The following is a 17,191-nucleotide window of genomic DNA, read 5'->3' on the forward strand; positions in this document are numbered from 1 at the left end:
CTGTTGGTTTTCTCATTATTAGACCAGAGCACAACACTGTTTGTGCCGTTATTGAAAATCAAAGCATCACATTTGTTCTTTCCATTGATGTTTAAAAAGTGGCGGTATCACCAACTGCATAGCTTCGAGTTATGAAGCTTTGAGTTTAGCGTTTTCATCATTGCCCATGTCGTGGGTTGAAAAACACCCCCTGAAGCACACCTGCATAAAGTGTCTGACATTAATAATGATCATAATTTAAAAAATGAACATCATGCTTAATTCAATATGACCCGAAACTGTGGACTAAGCCCAAAAGCTCTATGAAAAAGTGTTTACTTTGGACGTAATGGACGACCTTTCCCTCCATAGACTTCTATAAAGCGAGCAGTGTTTAAATAACTAGAGGTGACGCCCCCTGCTGGCTCCTCTTTGGGTTCACCTTTCAGAACACCTCCATCCATCTTTAACACAATCCACGTTTAAAACAAATAACCGACAGGTAAAGGTGCGAAAGCGCTAGAAGTGGGCACTGACATTTAAATTCACGGGATGAAGAAAGGAGAAAAAAAAAACCTTGCTCCACAGAGCAAAGTCCTCGCCAGCGTGCATTTCCCATCTCCCCCTCCTCTCTCCTCCTGCGGTCCGCAAACAAGAAGTGTGTGTTTCCCTTTAAGGAGCCCCCACCGTTTGCTTAACAGAGGGAGGAAGAGCAGGCCTGCGGAACAGCGGCTGAGGAGGGGAAAAAAATCCAACGGAGGACGGTTTCAAGTCCCCCCCAGTAGAAACTGTGCCTGATTTGTGGCCAATGTTGGAGATGTAAAAAAAAAAGAGAGAGAGAGAGAGAGGGAGGGAGAGGAGAGAGAAGGAGGAGGGAGGAGGAGGAGGGGGAGGAGAAGGGGGGAGTAAAAACACTAAAGGGGTAGCTATGGAGATGGAGCGTTTTGCTGGCTGCTTTCTTTGACAGGTGTTGAGTGGGGCAAAAGTCTTAAAACAGAAGCAGCATGTACGCCAAAGGTAAAGGAGCCGTCGTCCCTTCCGACAGCCAGGCGCGAGAAAAGTAAGTGACCGAGCCGCCGTGTGTGTGTGTGTGTGTGAGCGCGCGGAGGAGCGAGCGGCACAACTTTGTAAAGTAGCGAGGGTAATTTCACAGGAGCCGCTCTACTCTTTCCTCCCTCCTCCCCGTGACCCCCTCGGAGGTGCGCGATAAACTTTTTCCTTTGCTTGTGGCTCCAGTTTGCGTGTTTGTGTCTGAAACACGGCTGCCGTGCGCACACTTCTGTCACTCGTGGGGAGCGACACTGTTGCCGTTTCCTTTCCGTCCTGATACTTTGTTGCGGCTCTCGGCATCAGAACTTCCACGCGCGTGGAGAGGAGCCTGCTCCTGCTCCTCTGGAGGGGGCAGGAGCAAGGGGCGGGATGGGCTGCCTGCTCTGCGGGGTCCCGAGGCGTGAAGCCGGGTCCACGCAGGGAAAGTTCAGTGAGCGGGGCCAAAGTTTTGCAGTCACGGGGAGCAGAGCCTGAATGTTGAACTGCTGCTTCTTGCAGGACGCCGAGGAACGTTAGGCTGAAGTCTGCGCTGTTATTGTGTGAACACATAATATTGGACAAATGATTAGAATTTTGTTTATTGCTTATTTCTGCTGTGCCTTATTATTTGTCCACATCGTCCTCCTTGCCTGTGCATCCTTCCAGGATTTGAGCTCACTACACAAAGCCAGTGTAACTTTTAAATGCCCCTGTCTCTGGTGGATGGGAGGCTGCCGCCCTCTCTCCTTTATGTCCCTGCTAAGCTGGAGCATGTCTTTCAAAGAGTTGGACCCTCTTTGCATCAAAGCACTTTAGATCAGAGCTATGTTTTATCATCATTAGCTATTTTTAAGCACTAAACAGTCTGAGGTTAGAAGAGTGTAGGGATCCCTGCTGGGATGCAATTGTAATCTAAAAACACTGTCAGGTCCTGGGAGGCTGTGCTGTTCCGCTGCACCTCATGCATCTGTAATAGAAGCCAAATTTCTTTAGAGACTCTCTTGTATTTTTTGATGCATTGCCGTGTCATATTCAATTGATTAAGCCTCCTAGAGATGTGGCTCGCTTATGTGCTTAGTGGAAGCTTCCTCGAATACGACTTTGTGCATGCCTTGTGCCACAAGCCTTTGATTTCACTCTGAATTCCCATCAGTTTATTGGAAAATTGAGCAGTTCTGTGTGTGTGTGTGTGTGTGTGTGCTGAGGAGTGAATCCTAAATGAAAACAGTCCCATGTGGTTTTCATGAACAGCAGGCAGGGTGACCTTTGAACCAGCATATGATGCTTTAATATTGCACATGAACCGCCAGCAGACGCCGAGGCTGCGTTTACACCTGTTTGTGTGGCTCAGCTTCATTAGTTTATTTACAATACGCTGAAAGCCATCTATCATTTGAGTTCTGTGTTCCCGTTGCTTGTTCGGGGACTGTGGATTATGCTCCGTGTGTTATTGGGAGTGAAATCAGTGCAGAGGCAGCATGTATTTCAAATGATAGTGTAGGAGGAGATTAATAATTGAACTCATAAGAAATACAAGTCTTTGGAGAGCTGGAAATGATGAATGCTGCTGCGTTAAGGCTGCTTGTGAATAACCGCATTTCTGAGTTTGTTTTTCTGCATTTATTCCCACCTTTTCTTTACGTCTCTGTGTATATTCGCGTCCTTTCGGCATGTCACAGGCTTACAGGTGTTGTCCACACATCACAGATGACGCCTGCCCTCTCTGCTCACCTGTCTTGTCACCCTAACCTGCCCTGCAGGGCCAACACATGTTTCCTTGTAAGTGTAGAGCTCGCAACAGCTGCCTCAATGCATCACTGAATTGCCTCATATTCATATTTACATATTCATACGACTCTTTACATATTCAGATATTAAACAGAGGGCATCCCGGATGGGCTCGTATCTTATTAAAGCAGGCGTGCAGTGTGGCGTCACAGCTCCAGCTCTTGCGTAGAAGATTATGGTGTGATGTGCTCAGTTAGGTAATCTATAAAGGAATAATATGACTTTACGCTCTTGGTTTTGTTCAACAGCTCTAATCATAATAAAGTGTGAACGTTTCCCCACTTTTATTTTTGTGTCCTTTTGATTTTAAAGGAGCTGCACGGCTCTTAGATTTGACACACAAATCTGCAGAGGAACATCAGATCACATATTTAAGGCCAGAGAAAAATGTAATTAGTTCAAAGCATGTTTTCCTTGTGTAGCTGAGAGCAATTGGACGATTCATGACTGTGGGCAGGCCACGCAAGTTACACCAGGGGAAGAAGTTATAGAGGGACTATTTACTCATAAGTTTATATTGTGTTTTATTAAACTGCTTCCTTGTCTTGTGCCTAAAACGTTTCACGCATGTGCACGTGCATAATTTAAAATCGACAGCATGTTTTCTTCCTGTGGGGTGTCACAAATGTGGTGATGGCCAGCTGCTGGAGCTTTTCAGGGATTAACCTCACACTGGAAATAATGGAACCAAAACAATCACAAATTTTTTACACCGCACTGTTTAGGAAGCCTAAAAAGGGCCTGTAACTGGGAGCACGCTTCAATACCGAGGTGGCAGCCTAACTTAGAAAGCAGTGCTTCATTTACCGAAGGACTTGTGAGGTTTTGTTCTTGATGAAGTGTTTAATAAAGCTGCTCTGTATTTACAGTACTGAACGCTGCAGGTATGTACAGTAGCTCTCAGGGTCACTACACAAAATGTTCCAGCATGCACTCTTAGTTTTGCTGTTAATTGTGTTGTGACATATGTACAGTGTGCTTTTTATTTCCGTCACAGCCTTGAAGCCAAGGCTCGAATCCAGCCCGTTTGCTCAGAAATGCAACATGAAACAGTCACACGAGCGTTTCTCACTTTTGTGGATTCCGCTGCACGACCAAGGCCTCACCATACAGCTGTCTTGAGATCACAGGTAGCAGGAAATGAGGGGGGGAGAGTGTTTTCTTTGCAGATCCTTGAGAAACGTTGTTGTGATGAGGCGTCTTGTAAAGCGAAAACAAGCTACTAATACTAATAAAGGTGGAGGAGGAACCGGTGCCCTCACAGCCAGAGAAATTAATTATTCTCTGCACTTTTCAGTGTTTTATTTAATTTAATTTGGACGGGAGTGACACAGAAGCTTCCGTATTAATGTCTCCTATGTAACTGGAACCTCTTTGAATTGTGCGCTGATGGAGCCAGCACATTAATTAAAGGCGCCATTCACAAAAATGTTTCACAGATCGACGCCACACCTTATTTTTATTGATTTTCTTCTTTTGTAAACTCGTGTTTGGTTTCTAAAAGAACTTGCTCCTCGCGTTTGTTTTCTAATCCTCGGTTTGTCCGTGTGGTTTCGAGTGCTGTTGGATTTATGCGGGGAAAGAGCTTCAAGAGTAAAGTTAATCAGTTTGTTTTGAACATGGGTTTCTTTACATCCTCTGCTCCTCCCCCGACTCCTCCCATGTATTTACATGCACTTTAATGGGGATCTTCAGGTCTGAATGCATGGTTTTGATTCTACACAGATGGCTCTGCCATCTGCATTTTAGCCTTTTGAAGGAAGCATAAAGAGCTGTGCGCTAACACAAGCAGAAACACTGCTCTAAAAGTAAAGAAGCCCTCGATTTACCCTCAGCACCCTTTGGCTGACTGTGCTTTCATTCAGATATGTCAACAGTCAATTAATGCCGCCTTTCGTCAGCTGCTTCTGGTGCATCCGCACAAATTTGCTAGTTTTCTCACTTGAAATAAAGAAGAGAGTATAAATATTGAAGCTACGTGCCTGAAGTTGTTAATCAGTTTGGCAACAGAGCACACAGATGAGAAGTGCGCGCCTTTTATTAGCACACGGGAAAAAGCCTCGATTGAGCAAACGAGGCTCTGTGTGTTCCTAAACATACGTCGGTTACAAAACAAAAGCTCCTTTTTGAAGTTGCATCATGTTATCGTCCTCATTACCTGCTGAGGATGGTAGTCAATCGCTCTCGTCTGCCTCTTTCACCTAAAAACGGCTTTTGTGGGTTAAAAATCCAGTTTTACTATTAAACTCTGAGAAAAGTTCCACGTGATTCTGTCAGCAGGTAACATCACAGAGCCGAGAGGGAGAGCGGAGGCTTCATGTGTGCTTGTGTTTGTCTAACAATGTGTGGATTAACCCATGGCTAAAGCCACTGCTGTTTACATGCTCGGTGACGCTGATTTGTTTTGACAAAGGAAATGCCATAACTGAGCCCAAAAAATATACACAGCCGCTGCGCAGCGGGAATAAGCTTTAGTGAAACAGCTTCACTCTATCACGGATGTCTCAAACGGGCATCCACCCTCTCATTCACCTTTAAGTGATACATCACTGCATCCACACCGGGCACAGCCGTACTGTGTTTATATGCTGGGTGTAAATGTTTCATATTTATCCCGTCGCGCTTTAAAATCAGTATTTATTGTTTCTAAAAGGCATGTATGTGAAAGCAGATGCAGTTAGAGGCCCTGCCTCATCCTCCATCGCTTCCTTCCTTGGCCTGCCGCCGCTCTCGCTGCTGAATTATTGAAACAAAGACATGAGAGTTAATTTGCTAACTGTCTGTGTTTTAGCTCGCTAAACTCAGCCGAGATGCCCTTGTCTCCTGAGGCGAGCTGGGACAGCCTGGGGCTAAATGTCAGGTGTGTGTTTCCCGGGGACGTGACAGTGGGAGAGATCTCCTTGATGTGTGGACATGGAGCGAAGTCTTAGTTTGCTTGCGTGACGTTGGCAACGAGAAAGGAGGGAAGATCAGAAGCGATGTTGTAGAGGGTTTTCATTCTTCTCCTTTGGAGCTGCTTATGGTTTAAAAATTGTTATGAATCATTTTGCGTCTTAAGATAAAGAAGATGAGGACGAGACAGATGCTCTGCCAGTTGGCTTTGTGGCTCTTTTAATACAGCCTGACACACTTTACGTGACGGGCCTTGATATTTAGTCGGCAGTCAAAGCACAGGTCAGATGTTCTTCCTCCCACTCAGACTGATCTCCCATGTCTCATCGACTAATTTGCATCAGCAATTTGTTTTTTCTGTTAAATTTCCTTTGTGAACCTCTTCAGAGGGCGCATAAGCTGAGGAGAGGGCTGTTTGTGCTCGTGCTTTGTCTCGTAAGCATCTCACCTTTTATTCCTGACTGACACGTGTAACCGGAGCAGGGGTCACGGGGAAGCGTTCTCACCGGTGCTGTCCGTAGAGCAAAGAGCCGAGGCCCTGACCTTCAGTTTCCCTCTGCCACAGCTAACCCCCCTCACGCCTACTTTATCTACCTGTTCTTCCTCAAGCTCTGCTCCACCAGCTTGCAAAAATGTCTCCTCCTCAGCCGGGTTACACTTACTGGTTCTGACAGGGTAACAAAAGGTGTCCCCTGAAGCCTGGATTGAATGAGTGTTTTTAAATAATGCATTGCAGCCAGGGCAGGTGCCCATCGCTGGGGCACGGAGCCCCTCAGATCACACCAGACTCTGCCATGAAAATTTCATCGGCGCAGTGCTCATGGGAATCTGTTCGATCCTGTACAGCGTAGGTGCAGCATATAGGACCTGGCGCCTGCTGCTGGGTGTTCGCACTGCAAAGGCAGGGTTGATTTTGAACGTTACAACATGTGGCAGTCCCGTCTTCTTGTTTTGAGGAAGACCTATTTTTGTTTTCTTGCTCTGCTGCTGACGTAAAATGGAGCAGCTTCTTAGGAGGTTGTGAAAGGGTCTATTTTGACCTATGATCTTTTGCTGTGTCCCAACTCTAAACAAACAGTGAGCGAAAATAAAACTAAAGAGCAATGAAGGCACAATTTCAAGTTTAAAAACAGAAAATACAAATGTGCCAGAACATCGGTAGGATACAGGAGTCGAACCCTTTTCTTTTGTATGAAAGTCCTGTTGTTTATGCACTTTTAAACTTTTAGGTGGGAGCAGTATTAGCTGTCCCACAGAAACATCACTGAGAATGTAGTTTAATGTCGCGTGAACGTCATTTTTAGGAGACAGGGTGATAGGTTTGTAGTAGAGCTGGGCGATATATCGAGTTTTTAAAACATATCGATATATTTTTATACGAGATATAAGATGTGACAATATCCTTTATATCGATATAGTCTATGTTACGTTATAATTATAGTTGTGGAGCCGCAAGTTTGCCTCTCTTTCGTCCACTTTTGTCTCTACGCAACGTTACTCCGCCTCGCCTTCACTGAAGACAACTCCCCCTCCTACCCCATCGCTTCACGTGCAGGCAGCGACAAGACGGACACGGCAAATCTCCGTTAACGAGTTACTGCGCATCGCCCCATGCGTGGGGCTGGACGGCGTCAACGTGCTAACGAGCTAAACATGCTAACGAGCTAACCGCGCTAACGAGCTAACAGCGCTAACCCTAAAATCCTTTCATTCTCTCAAAAGTTGATAGCGCGCCTTATGTATGAATTCTGGTTGTGCTTGATGGCCGCGAACCGATTTTATGTGGTACACGGCGCTCAGCAATCTGTCAAAAAATGTTTTAGTACGACTTTGGTAAGCTACGGAGCTGCACCGCTTGATAGATTGTCGGCGCATTACGGCTACCGAGGAGCTTCGCGGAGTGATACGTACTGTGCATCAACGTAATATTACCGTATTGTGTGTGTATAAGGACCATAAATGGCACCTGTAAGAGACGTGGTTATGAAGTGGATTTCAAACTCCAGGCTGTCAGTCACGCAGTAAAACTTGGGAACAGAGCAGCTGTGAAATCTGTCTGTCTTTGTTATTACGCTCAGCGTCTTTTAGTTTACATTTTGACTGCACAATTGTGAGCTCTTTGTTTAGCACAAAAACAACCTTGTTTTCTTTTATTTATGGAGCATTATTATTTAATGAATGCTCATAATTTAATTTTGAGTAATTTTTCATGTACATCTGTGCTGTATGTTAATAAAAGTGCCTGTGTGACATCTGGGACACAGCTTTGACTAAGAACTCTCTTTTTGTTCTTACTTTATGGCTTAAAAAAAAAATCGAGATATATATCTTATATCGCCATCCAGCTAAAAAATATCGAGATATGAATTTTGGGTCATATCGCCCACCCCTAGTTTGTAGCTTGAACCCATCCGCTGGAACGTTGAAGACAATATAATTACACTGCAAAGCAAGACACAAGTAGGCAAGCTTCTTCATGTTTCTCGTGCACGGGTGAGAACCGGACAGGCACCGTTCCTTCGCTTGACCCCAGTTGCTCTCGTCCGTTCTCCCGTACCACTGTTCTTTTATTGAGGTTACATGAATATGCATAAGTTCATTAACATATGACGTCTACATACACACAAAGAGTACCTTGCCTGTGTGTGTGTGTGTGTGTGTGTGTGTGTGTGTGTGTGTGTGTGTGTGTGTGTGTGTGTGTGTGTGTGGACTGCTGATCAAAGGGTCAAACATCCTTGGTCAGGAAGAGGGTAGCCTCCCCCTCACCCTATATGGTTCATCCTAGATAACACGGTGAGGAAGTCCTGCAGTTCATCTAAACAAAGAGCACTTAGACTAGAACAGACGCAACTACGTTAATCCTACCATAAAACAATAAGACACGGTATGACCTCTCATGCTCCCAAAGTGCTGTCTAATACACACAAAGTTTGCAGACTATCAAGGATCAAAACCTAAACCAATCTACAACTAATTACAAAACTCTAAGCATATATAAGTAAATATTTCTAAGCATAAATGACAATCAACAATACAAATCTAACACAGGGTCGCTTGTTGAACCTTGCTAAACTGCAAGTACAGTTTCATTGCGATTCATTATTTAGCATACCTTCTCTCACTCTAACCAGTCACGGTAGATGGCCCCGCCTCCCTGAGCCTGGTTCTGCCGGAGGTTTCTTCCTGTTAAAAGGGAGTTTTTCCTTCCCACTGTCACCAAAGTGCTTGCTCATAGGGGATCATATAATTGTTGGGTTTTTCTCTGTATGTATTATTGTAGGGTCTACCTTACAATATAAAGCACCTTGAGGCGACTGCTGTTGTGATTTGGCACTGTATAAATCAAATTAAATTGAATTGAATTCAAATGGCATCCTCTAAATGTGCAGCTGCCAAAATGCAGATGTGAGAAAAAGGACAGGCGACATGAGTTGGCTTTGGTTAGCTGCTTCCACGTGAGTCCTTTCCCACACGACTGAGACTTTGACTGGAGGAGCGCGTCGGCCACTGCTGGTTTAAATGCTCAAATAATTAACAACATAACTCTTTCGAGCTTTACATACGTTATTGACGCCCGTGCCAAAGGAGTCATTTTGGTGTTTGATGCTCCAACTAAAGTGATCAGTGTTTCTGTAGCAGCTCGTTTTCACATTATTGCATATTTTCGTGATTAGCTCCACGTGCCAAAGCTGCAGTCGTTACTCTTGGCTAAAAACAAGAAGCTTACAAAGCTTTCTGTGTTTAAAAAATTGATTGCTGTGATTATTACCGTGCAATAAAGTGAACCGGAAGGCTGTATATGAAGAGAGGACGAGCAGGCTCTGATTCCTGAGATCCTTCAGTGTGGGCAGCAAAATGATGGAGGTTTGCAGCAAGGCCTGTTGTGCTCTGTGATTGGCTGCAAACTGGACACTGTTGAAGCTGTGGTGGAGAGGAGGCCACTGAACAAACTGTGATCCATCACAGATAACCCCGCCACCCTCCGAAACACAACAGGCAGGGGAGCTCCTTCTCCACACACTGATTCAGCTCCACTGCCCAAACATGCTTTACCCTTTATATTACAATATATCTGTGTGATAGAGAGGGAGCGTCCAGATATTATTATTATTGGATGAAAATAGTATTTCTCTTTCTCATTAGAAGTTTACATTTTTTGCTAAAAAGCACAAAAATTTCACATGAAACTAAAATAAGTACCATAGTAGTGCCGTTTTCTTCGTATCCTGTTCTAATGAAACACGGCTTAAGGTAAAGTCATAATCTGGGTCATGTTAGAGCCAACAATCCTCTGAATTGTTAAAAAATAAAAATGATTTTGCTGCACATTTTCGCAGATGACTCTTAGTTACAGGCGATGGGCATTTTCCTGAACACCGAGCTGATCACTTGCACTTCAGCAGAACAGTCGCTGCATCTGATATCAATATTAAACATTAACAACAAACAATTTGCTCCTACATGTGACTCTTTACAAACAAACACACACCGTGTTTTCGTATCTTTGTGGGGACATCTAATTGACATAATGCTAATTCACATAGCCGCTTACCCTGACCCTGACTATCAAAAATTAATGCCTAACCCTAAGCCTAACCATAACCTAATTGTAACCCTGATGCTAAAACCACATTTGAGTCTCAAAAATGCCTTCAAACTCATGGGGACTGGGATTTTGGTCCCTATAAGGGCTGTTGGTCCCCACAAGCATAGCAAACTTCTGATTCTTGGTCCCTACAAAGATATGTAAACACAGCCACACACACATACACACGACATATATGTTTTCCTTAAACTGTGTGTTTACATTAGGCGCTGATATGGGCATAAATAGGATGGTTTCAGATGTTAGAAATACCGCAGGTGATGGCATCGCGTGTCTGGCTGAAACTAGTCTGGACCAGCTGCAACACTTTAGCAGATAGTTCTCAAGACGCTGCAGTGACATCTTTAAAGACATAAAGAGTCAGCTTGTTCAACTCTGTTCTGGCTCATTATTGATTCATTCAGTATCACCCAGCAACAACCCAAACATCATAACTCTCTGTCTGGTCTGGGCTTGATGCATGTGATCAGCATAAAATCTATCGCCCCCACCGTACACAAAAGCGCAGCACCTCCCCGCACAGTGCTGTAGAAGCAGGGAGAGCTGAATATAGATGACTGCATGGTGTGGCGTCTGTCCGCGCTTCTTCATCGTAGTAAAAATATTTAGTAGTGCAGTTTGCTTTTGTCCTGAAATGGTGAACCTGAGGGAAGCATGTGCGTCCATGCAGATTTATGCAGATGAATTTGTTGTCTAACCGGGAGTGGGTGCCAGTATTTGAGTTCTTTGTGATAATAATGTTGGTAAATACTGTTTACCTGAGTTTTGCGAGTCTGGCCAAGTGGCAGTAGGATGAGTGTTAATAAGGGAAGAGAAAGAAAGTAATTGGCTGGTCTCTAAAAACTGATGCTATTTATGATATAAAGTACATTTATGTTTGTAATAAGTCCTTTGCAGCCACTGAGAAATATGTTTGTTTCCTTCTCTGCTGTAACTAGTTGAGAAGATCAATACCACTTTCAAATCTGTGCATCGAAGCGGGGCTAAGACGCTTTTCTTTACTTTCTGTCAGTTTAATTCTGTTACCACAGCACATTCTCATATTAATCACAGACAGAGTTTCATTTAAGGTTGTGCAAGTGATCCCTGTGAGCTAAAAGCTCAGGTTACCGTGAGCTTTTTTTACTCTCGCCTCTGTGTGATGTCAGTGAAAGTGGATATCTTTAATGTGGTCATCTCAGGCATACACAGCATCACCACGGGAAGCCAATCAGGAGTCGGCTTAAAGGGTGAGCAGGAAAACCGGCTTGTTTCACACGGAGGATGAACCGAGCGGCTGCGTCGACGCTCCGTATCAGATAAATATTTTTTTGAACTATGAATCGTGATAATTCACTTGACTGAAATCTAAGAGCTGGAAATGTTCATAATGGGTTTAAAGTTACTACGAATAACTATCCTGTATAAAGACAGGAAGCAGGCGCAGGTAGATCACCTGGCTCTGTCCACAGAATGCAACATTTGCCTGTCAGTACCTCTAAAACTCAAATAAAAATCACATGGTTTTAATCTAATGTTCCACAAGCTAACGTAAAAAGAGGACATGGTGGTTTGTAGTAGGATAATGTGTCGTACAGACTCAGGACACAAGCTGTGAGAGTGCGAGGATGGCCGAGGAAGGGAGACCTGTGCCGGTGCCGATTTTCAAGAGCAGATCTGTAGTAACTACAGTGGAATAAAGCTGAGGAGCCATACCATGAAGATATGGAAATGGGTTGTGGTCTGTAATGAGAGTAGGGAACAGGTGGAGAAGAGCCTGGAGAGGTGGAGGTATGCTCTGGAGAGAAGAGGAATAAAAAGTAGCAGAAACAAGGCATGGTACATGTGTGCAGCAGGGAGGATGCTAGCAGAGGTAGTGAACCTGGGGTTAGCTATCCAAAGCACAAGGGAGGTGAAGAGGAGAGTGCGGGGAGGGTGGAGCAGGTGGAGACGAGTATCAGGGGTGATTTGTGAAAGAAGGACAGCAGCAAGACCGAAATCAAAGGTTTCTAGGATGGTGGCCAGACACGGCAAAGTCAGAGAGGCGAGGCGGAGGCGCTTTGGACGTGTGTGGAGGAGAAAAGGTGGATGCTGAGGGTGGATGTAGTGAAGGAGGACAGGCAGAGCATTAGTGTGACAGAGGAGGATGCTGGGATGGGAGGAGGTGGAGGCAGATGATCCGCTGTGGTGACCCCTAAAGGGAGCAGCCAAGAGAGGAAGGAGAAGAAGAATGTGTCGTACAGTTTCTTGGCGGGAAGCGATGACTTTATGAAGTCCCACCATCTTGTTGCTAGGCAACCGGACTTTTACTGGTTCTCGGATCGACACATCACACGAGCCGAATTCATTTTCTACAGCAAAAGTTAAAAAATGTGTGTTTTTATTGGTGACTGGTGGGAAACTGTGCAGTCAAAATGTGCACGACTTGTTTAAAGTCATGAACCAGCATTTTTAAAAAAAAGATTAATAGTAGAATCGAACGTTATTCTTTTTTTCCTGTGCATGAATAAATAGTTTAACTCAGTAGTTTGATCCTTTGTGATCAGGCCTCATAGATAGCAGGCTCTGGGTTGGGAGCAGCCGGCTGACTGGGGTCTTTATCCCTGTGCTGATGCTCTGGTTGCCTCCATCAGTACAAAGACATGCAGACTGTGTTAATTGGTAAATGTCACATGCAGGTGTGAGTGTGAGCTTGAACAGCTTGTCTGTCTTTTCGTACACGATTGACTGGCAGGTGTAGCCCACCTCTTTACCTGGTGATTGGCTCCTGCTCACTGAAACCCTCTAAAGGACATGTGAGTAAAGCTTTGGTGATGAATACAGGCTGAGCTGCAAAGTGTAAATATGAGGACATAAAGTCTATTGTTTAGTGTGAGAAGAATACACTATTTTTGATATCAGCAGAAGTGTAATATTAAAGGCTTGTTTGCAGAGCCTCCTCAGCCATTTCCAGCAGCTGTGTTTCTACTCTTTTAGCTGGATGATCCTAAAAGATTTTCTTTTAATGGACCGAGCTTAGACAGCAATATTTGATTTAAGATTTGTCTCACAGGTGATTGAAAAGCTGCTAATAATTATCAGCTGTGCTTCCGTCTTAAACTAATTGCTGTTTATATTAATGAATCATTTTTGTCTCTTAAAGAGTGATTTGTGTTATCATTTCTAACACGTAGAATCCACAAGGGTGTGTTCGCGTCTGGGAGTCCTGTCTGAGGATATTCTTCATCCATGTTTTTCTCTGTGCCTCAGCAGCAGTCATCCTGAAACCTGCGCATCAAACATTCATCACCCTGTCGCTGTGTATATGATATCTGTACTGTAAAATCACGTTTATCCGAGCGCCATCTCAGATGACACGGCGATGATTTTCCGCCAGTTGTGCACAAACGTTTGACTTTTCCTTCACTTTTGAAATCCTCCTGAATGAACGCTCACTGTGATCCTCAGCGCTCACTCCTCCTCTCGTCTCTGCTCTTGTTTTTCAGGTTAGCTTTATATGTGTACGAGTATTTGCTGCATGTTGGTGCCCAGAAATCAGCACAGACCTTCCTGTCAGAGGTAAGAAGCTCTTTTAGTTTGACTTCCTGTTCAGCGAGGATGAGTGTGATTCCCCCTCTATTGTATGACTAGGAATGGAATTCACATTATGAGCTGTTATGTGTTCGAGCAGGCAGCTGAGGTCCCGACTTTAAGAAAGTGTAAAAACATGAACATGTTAGTGAGCCTAGTCCTGTGTGTGTGTGTGTGTGTGTCTGTTTTATAGTTGCTGAATAACAGCAGTACTTTGTAGTAGGGCTGCACGATTTTGCATAAAATGAGAATCACGATTTTTTGGCTTAGAATTGAGATCACGATTCTCTCACGATTTTCTTTTCCAGTATAAATATTTATTGCACTTATTAACTGCACATCAACTTCGTAACAGTTGAGACTGAACATAAAAACAATAAATAAACATAAAAACAACAAATGTCTCACGTTTTGTTGTTGCCGCAAAATGTTATACTGCTTGAAATTCCGTCTCCGTGTGTATAGAGCAGGTAGTGCAACAATAGAAAAATAGTAGCGGGACGGCACTGTGTAGCGTTTGTCTAGGGTGTTGATCATTTTCCTAAATCCCTCGTTTTGCACAGTGTTGATGGGAGCCATATCTTTGGTCAGGTGATAAGTGATAGCCTCCGTAATTTCTTTGTGCCTGCGGGAGTTCGACGTGCATAGGGAAGCGCTGTAAAAGGTTCCCGTTATTGATGTTTGGGTGGTTGACCAGGACGGATTTTCTCCTGTCACTTTCTCGTCATCCCTGACGTGCTCTCCGTTGTTTTTTCCCTGCTAATTTTAGCATCACACGGCACAGCTTCTGTATCACGTGGTATAAGGCTCCGCCCTTGTCATTTGTTGAGCAGGAAGAGTGAGCGCTTGTTTTCATGCAGATTACGTCCCGGATCAAAATGCGGTACAATCGTCTTTTTTTTTTTTTTTTTTTTTTTAAATCGTTGTCATTTGGAAATGAGATCGCACATAAGTATGAATCGAGATCGCGATTTTCTAACGGTTAATCGTGCAGCCCTACTTTGTAGTGTTTGTTAATGTGGGACAATGTAAACATGCTGTCAGTTGGGCTTCTTAATGTGATTAGCATCCCTTCATTATTAGTTTCAGTTTAATCAGCTGTTAAATTGGAGCAGTTTGACATGTTGTAAGCTGGTGCTGTTGCTCCTGTCCTATTCTGACATTTAACAAGTTAAACCAATCGTACCTTTAGTATTGGAAACAATTGCAAACTTAACCATTTGTTTCAGGTCTGCTAGACTTATTAGCCTTATATTATGCCCTTGAACTGTCGAGGAGGTAGGGTCTCTAATGTGTTGCATCCTCTTCCTTAATGTACATCCTTCCTGCTAATGGTCCCATGTCCAGGCCTCCTTCAGGAGAACACCTCTGCTGCTCATTGGCTTTATTCATCTCCGCTTAATACAGTCCACAACGCAGAGAGGGCTTTAATGGCAAACAAAGGCGGGCCTGTATCATCCAACTTTAATACCGACGTGATTTATGTGTCGTTTAATCAGATGAAGTCAGGGTGGAGTCGTGTAGAGATGCTGGTGCACATGTGTGCTGCATATCTGTGATACTGACCCTCAGAGCAGGCTTCCTGCACATTAGTCCCAGCCCAAAAGAGAAATTCAATGAAGACATCCACTAACAGAGGTTTATGGTCTCCGAGGAGGCTTAAGCATCCGAAATCAGCCGATTTCCAGCTGACTGGTGACAGCCAACTGAATGCGAGCTGGTCTGTTTTGCGAATGGGCAACAAGCGCAGAGCGGTGCAGGAGAAAAGCCACGTGCACACTCGCAGCCCTGCTAACATGTTGTTGTACGCACTAGAAACGGATTTAAGCACCTGACCAAATCAGATAATTATTTGTACCTGTTTCCAGTTTCTTTTGTTATAAAAGTGTTATAGAGTTAAAAAGTTTTTTTTTTATTATTTTGTTTGTATATGCTGTCAACTGTAGTTCTTAGAAAATCAAATGTGACCGACTGCAGGTATCAGTCGGTAATATTAGCTTTGTTTAGGTACTTTACGCTAAACATAGCATGTTTAGCGTATTTATAACACTGAACAGTGAATACAAAAATAAACAAACCGCAAAATCAGTTTTCAAAATAGCAAACATCAGTTTTTTGGAGGAAAAATGTCTGACTTGACCAGGGTGAAAAAATAAGCTGTAAAAGAACCGTCACAGTCAATATAAAATATCAAAATCCCTCATTTAAATCAATAAAAAAGTTTTATCACTCCCAGCTCTGCTGAAAATGATGAGCTTTTCAATGAAAAAACACACACGTACCCACCTCACATCGCCTTTCCTGGAACACGGATGCATCGGTCAGATATAATCGGTCTTTTTTGCCTTTGCTTCCACCAGCGTGCAGGCAGGCAGGCAGCAGGGTGGACGGGGCTGCTGGAGGTCGGCCCGGCTGCCAACAACCAGGAGTCTGAAATATGAAGTAGAGATGGTGGAGCGGCACAGAGAGATTAAGTAGCTGAGCTGCAGCGAGCCTCGCTGATTTCAGAGCCCTTGTGGGTGAATCCTCTCCCAGAGATCGAGTGTTATTGGTGAGCCGCTGGAAAGGGGTGAAGTTCTGGGTCGCGTGCAACCCGAGGCACACAAACACGGATCCGTACACACGTTTAAACAGCCTCAAACAGGAATTAAAACATCTACCCAGACAGGGATTAAAACGGCAGACACGCAGAAGAGTCCACATATCCACGAGGCACGCACGCTAAGACTGCCAAGTCAGTTTGATGCCAGTTGTCTTAAATGTAGCGCCTGCATCGGTGTGCTGCTTAAAGATTTTGAGTATTTCAAGCCCGTCTTCAGGTTTATTTAGTCTCTATATATGCTGAGAGTCAGTCACATGACCTGCGTAACATCAGTCTGTTAGAGTGATGACATCCTGTCATTTAGTCAGGCGTTTCCATCCAGCTTCCTTTACCCACAGAAGTGACGGAGAGAGCCACGGCACGTGCACAATGTTTGCATCATCATTATCAACACAAGTCTAGTGAAGCATAGCCACACTTTTAAATGCTAAAATCAGCTGCTGCTGTCTACCTTCCTAACTTTGAGCCTTAACAGTGTCTAAAATGTCTGAGTTGTTTAAAAACTAAAGTCACACCATGCAGGTGAAACTATTCACAGAGACAAACCTGTGAACCCTGATGCTGGGAAGCTGGCTACATTAATATAGGAGTCTGTGGAGACTCGCTCGCTTTTGGGGTCGGTTTTTGGCACTCCTTTTTTCAGCCTCTGAGGTTTCCACTTAAATCGGACACGTAATGACAGTAACAGTAATAATGATGTATGTGAGCAAACGCAGCAGGTTGGCCTTCCACTTTCTCGTGCCTTA

General features: G+C 44.1%; 1 protein-coding gene across 2 annotated transcripts in view; it reads left to right on the forward strand.

The window, feature by feature from the left end:
- The first annotated feature begins 773 nt into the window (after positions 1-773).
- ssbp4 (single stranded DNA binding protein 4) overlaps positions 774-17,191 on the forward strand; it is an 87,614-nt gene continuing 71,196 nt past the window's right edge. The window contains exons 1-2 of one of the 2 annotated variants that reach the window (XM_082524044.1): positions 774-1,039; positions 13,759-13,831. In XM_082524044.1, coding sequence (XP_082380170.1) covers positions 984-1,039; positions 13,759-13,831 — 129 coding nt within the window. In that variant the 5' untranslated portion in view covers positions 774-983. The remainder of the gene's footprint in view (positions 1,040-13,758; positions 13,832-17,191) is intronic. The other variant, XM_082524045.1, reaches the window with a different exon arrangement.

Source organism: Aulonocara stuartgranti (assembly GCF_965226115.1).
Source record: "Aulonocara stuartgranti genome assembly, chromosome: 23".
Classification (NCBI taxonomy): domain Eukaryota; kingdom Metazoa; phylum Chordata; class Actinopteri; order Cichliformes; family Cichlidae; genus Aulonocara; species Aulonocara stuartgranti.